The sequence below is a fragment of the Setaria italica genome, unplaced genomic scaffold (genome assembly GCF_000263155.2).
Source record: "Setaria italica strain Yugu1 unplaced genomic scaffold, Setaria_italica_v2.0 scaffold_112, whole genome shotgun sequence".
Classification (NCBI taxonomy): Eukaryota; Viridiplantae; Streptophyta; class Magnoliopsida; order Poales; family Poaceae; genus Setaria; species Setaria italica.
The window spans coordinates 1,565-9,921 of record NW_014576806.1 but is presented as its reverse complement, the minus strand read 5'-3'; the positions used below and the strand labels follow the sequence as shown (position 1 = coordinate 9,921).

Sequence of the window (8,357 nt, the reverse complement as noted above, 5' to 3'; positions counted from 1 at the left end):
TGCCGACCCGGCCGCGCCCTACTACACCAACGCGACGTGCCCGTTCATCGACAGCCGCCAGGACTGCATGAAGTACGGCAAGCCGGAGCTCGGCTCCATCCTCCGGTGGCGGTGGCAGCCCCACGGCTGCGACCTCCCGCGCTTCGACCCGGCCGCTTTCCTCCGCCTCGTGCGCCACAAGTCCATGGCCTTCGTCGGCGACTCCGTCGCGCGCAACCACATGCAGTCGCTCATGTGCCTCCTCTCCACGGTATGTACACACACTTCATTTTCTTCAGTTGCAACGTTAGATGATCACACGCTGATACCATATCCTTTGGTTGCAGGTGGAACACCCGCAGGAGATCGAGCCCAAGGACTGCATGCACTGCACGCGCAGCTACCACTACCGGGAGCACAACTTCACGGTGACCGTGTTCTGGACGCCGTTCCTGGTGCGGTGGAACCTGACCCGCGACGGCGCCCTGCAGTTCATGGACCCGCACAACGTGTACCTCGACGAGCCCGACCCGGAGTGGGCGCGCCACGCCGCCGCCTACGACTACGTCGTCCTCAACGGCGCCAAGTGGTTCACCCGCCCCGTCGTGCTCCACGAGCGCGGCCGCGTGCTCGGCTGCAGCGACTGCGGCGGCGACCCCAGCAACGCCACCCGCGTGCCGCCGCACCGCGCCGTGCGCGCCTCGTTCCGGACCGCGCTCCGGACGCTGCGCGGCCTCCCCGGGTTCCGCGGCAGGTGGTCGTCCGGACGGTGGCGCCGCCGCACTACGAGAACGGCAAGTGGTACGACGGTGGGAACTGCCTCCGGACTCGGCCCGTGCGGAGCGGCGAGGCGGCGTCGGCGCTCCCGGAGACGGAGGCCGCGTTCCACGCCGCGCAGGTCGAGGAGTTCCGCGCCGCGGCGGCCGAGGCCGAGCCCGGGCGGTTCGTGCTGCTGGACGTCAGCGGCATGATGCAGATGAGGGGGGACGGCCACCCGGGGCAGTACGGGCACTGGCCGCACGAGAAGGTTGGCTTCGGCATCGACTGCGTGCACTGGTGCTTGCCAGGCCCCATTGACGCTTGGAGCGAGCTGTTGCTTCATCTGCTCACCAGTTAATGCTAGGCGTGCATGTTCATATTGTCCTTTTTGTACATGTTTGCATCAAATTGGATGCAAAAGGTGATAAATTTGGTGTTGTGTTGTGCCGTAGCATTGTGTGTTCCACAATATGCACCGTTAGTTAAGAGCACATCCTGCTGCAAGTCCATGCCGAATAGTGCTAGTACCGATCCTTCTTCACATATTGAGGTATCGGGGAAAATAATGCTCCGTTTGGATCCCTTCATTTTGAACAAATTGGAATCTACTTAATGGAGTAGGCTATTTGTCTTGGAATGTGGTATTCCGCGACTTTTCAAAGTTTAGATATAAGTCTATCTTAAATTCACGGGGTGGGAGATGGAAATTGATTCTATAGATCCTCATGCTATATTTCTAATGTGCAACTTATAGCATGCTCTTCGACTTGCTTCCCTATAGTATAAGTGCAGCACATAAGTATCTCTCCCAATGGCCAATAATAATATATAAATATATTCCACATACAACTATATTAACTTAATTAATTTATGTCTAAATTATGATTATTAGGATCCAAACGGGCCTAGAAGCTAGATCAAACTCTCCGGGTTGGCTAGTGATGTTTTTCCTTAGAAAAATGATGCAGTACTTTAGTAAACCGTATATGGGTAGAGGCGTAGAGACCGAGTGCAATGTTCTTACGTAGAACGAGCATTGCAGAGTTGACTATCTGATTCTGATGCAAAGCACAAGCACCATGCATGTTATCAAGCTGAAGTCAACTACAGCCTCAGGTGTTTTCAATTGTGTGGCGCAGAGGATGGGATCCAATCCAAGGCGCAGATCAAGCTGAGCAGATGCCATCTAGTAACTGTTTATAGATGCTATGGCCTCACTGATCATGATCCTTGATCCAGGTCTGAATACAACAGTGTTGTTTCACGCAGAGTATGTCAATATCTCAACCTCTCCTTTCAAAAAAAGAAAATAATATCTTATAGTACTCCGTCTGTTCCAAATTATAGGTTGTTTTAGTTTTATTAAATTTATGTATTTTATTATGCACTTAGATATACTCTATGTCTAGATGAATAATAATATCTATGAATCTAGAAAAGCCAAAACGACTTATAATTTGGAACGGAGGGAGCACGTGCATTCCCGTATGTAGGAATCAACTAAACTTAAGCATGGGAAAAAAAAAACAAAAATGTCCAACAACATAGAAGAAACAATGCTCAAAAAAACACTTCTATTTCCATTTCCTTAATGGCCCTGTGAACTTTAAGGTAGTACTGCTATCTACATAGATGTCATTGTGTCATTGCACGCGCGCGCACACACTTCATCTGAATGTAATTCTAGTTTCATACCAAGTCAAAGTATTTTAAATTTTACCAAGTTTATAGAGACTATAGTATCAACATTTATAATGTAAAAATATTTCATGAGAAATCTAATAATACTTATTTGGTGTTATAAACAATGATACTTTAATTTTTTTAGTAGGGTATGTTAGTGGCTGTGATTGTCAACCAACTGAACCAGCAAGGCCGTTTGTTTGAGACTTTGAGCCTGAGATACCGGCAAGTCATCACAATGATCTCATTCCCTTTTGAGAACAGTGGAATCATGGAGTGCACGTTGCACACTGATCATTGTTACATTGCCGGTGGAGAGGTACGGTGCTTCACAATCTCTAGACCATCACGATTAGAATAACCAAGTTGCCCAAAAAGAAGTAGCTAAACTGATAAAGCAAGTCAACGAGCTGGCACATGGACATATAAACCCCCTTACGAAAAATATTTGTGCACAAGTTTCTGAGTACAGGCACTGGCCGCCAAGACCCATTTGATGCTTGGAGCGAGGCGTTGCTTCATTTGCTCACCATGTATTGGTTAAAGAACATGAATGTTTCATTGTACAGGCTACAACGAATTGAGTGCAAAATTGTTAAACTGCATTTGACATGTGTATCACACATGACAAAAATATCAAGTGGCTAATCATGTGCATTAAAGAAAAGTGCATCAGGTTGTTTCCTGTACGAGTATGCCACACATGACAAAAAAATCTCTCCTGATGTAGTCTGTATCCAAATCCATTAACTAAAACCGCATAAAGTTGTAAATTGACCCGGTTATGCAAATCGAGGTCAGTTGAACATTTGTAGTAATGCAGACTTTTGGGAGGGCGGGTTAAAATGGATTTTTTTTAGTTTTGCTATTTATCTGTCGACGGATTTTTAAACCACCAGGAGAGCTGCACGTTACATGAAGAAAGATTTCATTTCATTTCATAAAAAGATTGATTCCTTCAAAATTTTACCGTGAACCAACATCACTAGCTCAACTGCTCAAGAAGTCCTCATCAGTCATCAAGGACAATGATCTTGATGTACTACCTCTCTGGTCAACTGTTGCTGATTTCATAAACCGGCGCCCATGGCAATGTCTCGCTAGACGCCAGCTGCAGAGCTGAACTGTGCACCGAATGACTATGTACAGTACTAAGATCAAGAACTTGATAACTATGCATAAGGAGTGTCATGGGAATGAAACTCCTCTCACATCCGATGAAACTCTCCCTTCTCTTTCCTCGTAATGGACTTGCCAAGTTAACAAAATTGCTGATGTGGTATACAATTTAATGCTCATAAAATTCCCATGAAACCTTCCGTTGAGATTGCCCTTTGTTGGAAGTCAACCACACTCTCACTCCCTCAGGAGTTCTTAATTGTCCTGTGTACAAGAGAGTTTGACCCAAGGTGTAAATTAAGTTGAGCAGATGGCATCTTTCCGTCCGATTTGCAGCATTGATCGCGGCGTGTCTCATTAATCAGGGTCATGGACGGCATTTGCCGCCGCCAGTCCGAGCTCTGCACTTGCTTGACAGGCCTTGATGATAATCGTTTTTTTTTGAAATAAATGAAGATCGGATTCCATCTACGAAACGAATCTAAGAGTGGAATTGTGGCGTGCATGTCTGAACAGATCCTGAGTTGTCTGCCGGCTCAACCGCTCAATGATACTATGATTCCATTTCTTGAAGTCTATCTTGGAAGAGTTGGATTATGGAGCGCACGTTCTTCGTCCTCGCGTTCCCTTTCTTTTTCCTCCCAATGATGACACTGCCGGACGGAGCCATGGTGGAGCCGTGGAGCTGCTCACCTAAACACGATTAGAACAGGAGATCGACGCAGGAGTAGCCAAAGCAAGTCAACGAACTGCCAGCTTGACACGAAAGTGCTTCCTTTGCATAGAACAATGTGAATTTGCTTTGCGTTATATGACGGCAAACAAACATCCATAACCCATTTACAGATCGATCAAATTTCTCTCCGTTCGGTGCACTCTGCGTCGCCAAGATCAATGCTCATGATGGATGGGCGATCAGCAGCTGGAGCAGCAGCTCGCTCCACAGGTCGATCGGCCCCGGCAAGCACCAGTGCAGGCAGTCCACCATGAAGCTCCCCTCCACGCTGCCGCCGGGCGGGTGGCCGTACCGGCTCGGGTGCCCGTCCGGCCGCAGGTCCATCGCCTCCGTGATGTCCAGCAGCAGCAGCTCCCCGCCGTTCCGCCGCACCGCCGCCTCCGTCTCCCTGAGCGCGTCAACCTACAGCCGAGAACAAATCATGTCACAACTCACAACTCACGTGTCGCGGTTGGCGACGAAAACTCTGGCACGCACGTCGAGGACTGAGGTCGATTCGATTCCTACCTGTGCGCCGCGGTACTCGGCCTCGACGGCGCCCAATGCGCGCTCGCCGCGCCGGAACGGGCGCATGCGGACGCAGTCGCCGCCGGTGTTCCACTCCCCGTTCTCGAAGTGCGCGGGGGTCACCGACCGGAGGACCACCTTGCCGCGGAACCCCTCGCGCGCCGCGATGGCGCCCAGCGCCGTGCGGAACGCGGCGCGCACGGCGCGGGGCCCGGGCAGCTCGGTCAGGTTCCCGGCGACCGCGGCGGCGCTGTTGCGCGCGACGACGCGCCCGCCCTCGCGGTACAGCGACGGGCGTAGGAACCAGTTGGTGCCCGACAGGACGATGTAGTCGAAGTCGGCGATGTGCGCCGCCCACCGGCTGTCCACCGTGTCGAGGTGGAGGTCCCACTGCCCGAGCGTCGCGTTCGACTGGTTGGCCTTCACCAGGAACGGCGACCAGAAGAGGGAGATAGTGAAGCCGTGGTCGCCGAAGCGGTAGTCTCGCCGGACGGCCCTCCCCGTCACGTCGATCTCTGGCGACGTCCCGACCTCCACCGGATGTGCCTCCTGCAACACATACACGCATGGCCGGCGCGTCGCATCCTCAGCACAGACGAACAAGAACCGGATTAACACAAGTGTTCGTGTAACTTTCGTACCTTGGACAAGAGGCAGAGCAAGGACTTGAGGTGGTTCCTGGCGAGGGAATCGCCGACGAAGGCCATGGATTTGCCCCTCATGGCATCCAAGAACCGCGCCGCGTCGAAGCGGGGGAGGTCGCACCCGTCGGGCCTCCACCGCCACCGCATGAACTCGAGGCTCGGCTTGCCGAACTTCATGCAGTTCTGGTGGTCGTCGATGAACGGGCACGTCAGGTTCGTGTAGTATGGAGCCTCGTCGTCAGGCACCCATTGGCCCCGTGTGAGGTCGCAGGACTCCACGGTGGTGGCCGGAGACGCAGAAGACGAGGGGTTGTTGATCGGCGATGGCAGCGACGACGACGAGGAGGAGGTCGCGACCCGGTCGATGGGCGGGTAACGATTAGAGAAGGTCATGTCGTAGACCGAGACAAGCGCAAGGACCAGCAGGACAACGATGGGTGTGACAATGGCGGCCGAGCGCTTAGGAGAAGAAGGGTTGCTCTTGTGGGGCTTCATGATCTAGGTTGTACACGAGGTGGCAAGGAGATGCAGATGAGGATGCTTTCTTGCTTAGGAAACAGTCAAGGAATGGAGGAAGGAAGAAAATACAGGGTGCGCAGTCTAGCTTGCGTTTTGTATTGCCTGTTGGCGGAGGCGGTGGGGGTCAAACGTCAAAGTTGTGTGCGTTGCACGACTACCAAGTTGAAGTTTCTTCTACAAAAACCCTGCTGCCACGGACCACGGTATAAGAGATCGGGAGGAGAGGTGAAGGAAGATGGCTTCACGGCGGAGTAGTGCCTGTGTAGAGCTCCGGCATTGCCTCTGCGCGCAGGTGGCGAGTGCAGAGCTGCCGTGGCGTCAGGCCTAGGGAGCTGCTCGGTGGCTCGGCCGACAGCGGCGCAGTGCGGCGTGGCGCACGAGGTGATCACCAGTTCACCACGGCTTGGGTGCTGCTCGGGGGAGGACGGGAGGTCCCCGTCCGGCGGAAATCTCCGTGCGGCGGCGTCGGCTTGACCGGGGCGTCGCAGATAAAGGAGAGGATATGGGTGCGTGCAGGGTGTTAATGCGAGGATCGGCGAGGTACTCGTTGACGTTGGTCAGAGAATTTTACGCGCGACGGCGGCGTGCACCGCGGGGGCGAGGTGAGGAGACAGGTGGTGGAAACGGACCGGGCCGGAATAGGGGTTGGACTGGTGCTGGTTTTGGGCTAGATCAGGTAGATCAGGGAAAGGAAGAGAAAAGATGCGGCACATGGAGTGAGTATAGGTTTATGAAGAATTTAGTTTTTTTGTTTGGTTGTGTTTTGGTTCAGTTTAAATATGCATAAAATTCAAATTTTGGATCAACACTATATTTCTAGAGCAAAGGAAATACGGGCACTCAAGAAAAATTTTACGCATGTTTAAAATTTAGAAAGAGTAAAATGTACGTCCGGTCTTCGAAGGAAATGTCGTCTAGGTCGCTAAACTTTCAAAATGCACATTCATATCTTAAACTTGCTAACTTGCTAACCAGTTCAACTGAGATCCAAATCACCATTGTCCGCGATAAACTGCTTGCATGGCATGCGTTGACGTGAACGTGACACGTAGAACCCACATGTCGGCTCTTCACTTTTCTATCTGCCTTCTCTCTTCCTCACCTCTCTCTCTCTCACACACACATCCGGCGAGCCGCACCTCCACCAGCTTGGCACCGCCTGCCCTCCGACCATGTACTGCTCCGGCCGAGCCTACCCCTACCGCAACGCCCCAGACGCGCCGCACTGCCCCCACAAGCCTGGCCGGCGGCAAATCGAAGTGGGTGGGGGGGAGCTCGCAGGTTGCAGCGATGGGGAGGAAAGGGGCGAGCGTCACGCGGCCGCCGTCCGGGCGAGCGCCGCCGACCACTTGGGCACGGCCACGACCGCCGCCGCCGTCCGCCCGCGCTCCCACGACTCCGCATCGCCTGACCTCACCCTGTTTAACGCGTCGCCGGCGCTCCCTTTGGTCCGTCCGCTTCGCCACCGGAGCTCGCGCTGTGCGCGCGCTGCTCATGGGGGAGCTCGATCCCGCCGCTCAGAGTCGTCACCGTGCCCGCGGGAGGAGCCGCCGGCAGCCATGGATTGGGATGCGCGGGCGGATGGCGGGACAACGGTGAGCGGGCGACGTCTGGGGCGGCGGGACAGCGGCCAACGACCGGGATGGCGCCGGTGGATGGCCACGCTAGCCATGGTCATCGATAAGATTGGAGCATTGGAGAAGAGGGGAGGATCTGACATGTGGACCCTACATGTCAGGACGCGTCAGCATCCCAATCAGCGTGCCACGCATACAGTTTGACGTGGGGTACGAAGATTTGGATGTCAGATGGACCAATTAGTAAGTTTAGGGAGTGCATTTTAGAAGTCCAAGGACCTAAATGATACTCTATGCCAAGTTTGAGGGCCGACTGTACATTTCCCTCAATTACAAATCATTGGTACTATTTCAAAGTTACTCCCTCATGGACTAGTAAATTATATAGGTAGTTTTATTTGGATTTGTATGTAGTTTTTAGAAGTACCAAATTGTAGTAAATTTATTATTTTTTTCAAATTATCTTTTAAAGTGCTAATTTTTTTAAATTTATTGCCGAGCAATGCACATGATTGGGGAGAGACGAACCATGACAGGACTTGCTCTCTTGCTTGCTAGGAGACAACAAGGCAAAAAAAATGCTCATCGAAGCAATTTTATTTTTATTATACTTTTCTGACCTATATTTTTTCAAAAATAATGATTCATATAAAGAAATTGCAGAAATATGACCTAAATGATCTCGACTGCTTGTCTATCCTTCGGTTGTAAGGATCAGTTCCAAACCGGAGGTTCTCCAGACTATCTTCGCAATCCTCTCTACATTGGCAAATCCCCTTCAATCATTCCCTAATAAATTACCGGAATATGACAAACCCTTCAATTGTTCCCTAA

General features: G+C 52.0%; 2 protein-coding genes across 2 annotated transcripts; one reads left to right on the top strand and one right to left on the bottom strand.

Moving 5' to 3' along the window:
• Nucleotides 1–65: 65 nt before the first annotated feature.
• Nucleotides 66–1,096, top strand: LOC101757719 (protein trichome birefringence-like 20). The gene is made up of 3 exons (XM_004987335.2): nucleotides 66–250; nucleotides 327–671; nucleotides 734–1,096. The coding sequence occupies exons 1-3, from the start codon at nucleotides 68–70 to the stop codon at nucleotides 1,094–1,096; spliced, it is 891 nt and encodes a 296-aa protein (XP_004987392.2). The 5' UTR covers nucleotides 66–67.
• A 3,265-nt stretch (nucleotides 1,097–4,361) lies between these two features.
• Nucleotides 4,362–5,987, bottom strand: LOC101757316 (protein trichome birefringence-like 21). Its single transcript, XM_004987334.2, has 3 exons — nucleotides 5,425–5,987; nucleotides 4,784–5,332; nucleotides 4,362–4,678 (listed from the first exon to the last, which is right to left on the bottom strand). Exons 1-3 carry the CDS (start codon nucleotides 5,920–5,922, stop codon nucleotides 4,439–4,441), a joined length of 1,287 nt encoding a protein of 428 aa, XP_004987391.1. The 5' UTR covers nucleotides 5,923–5,987; the 3' UTR covers nucleotides 4,362–4,438.
• Nucleotides 5,988–8,357: the final 2,370 nt, after the last annotated feature.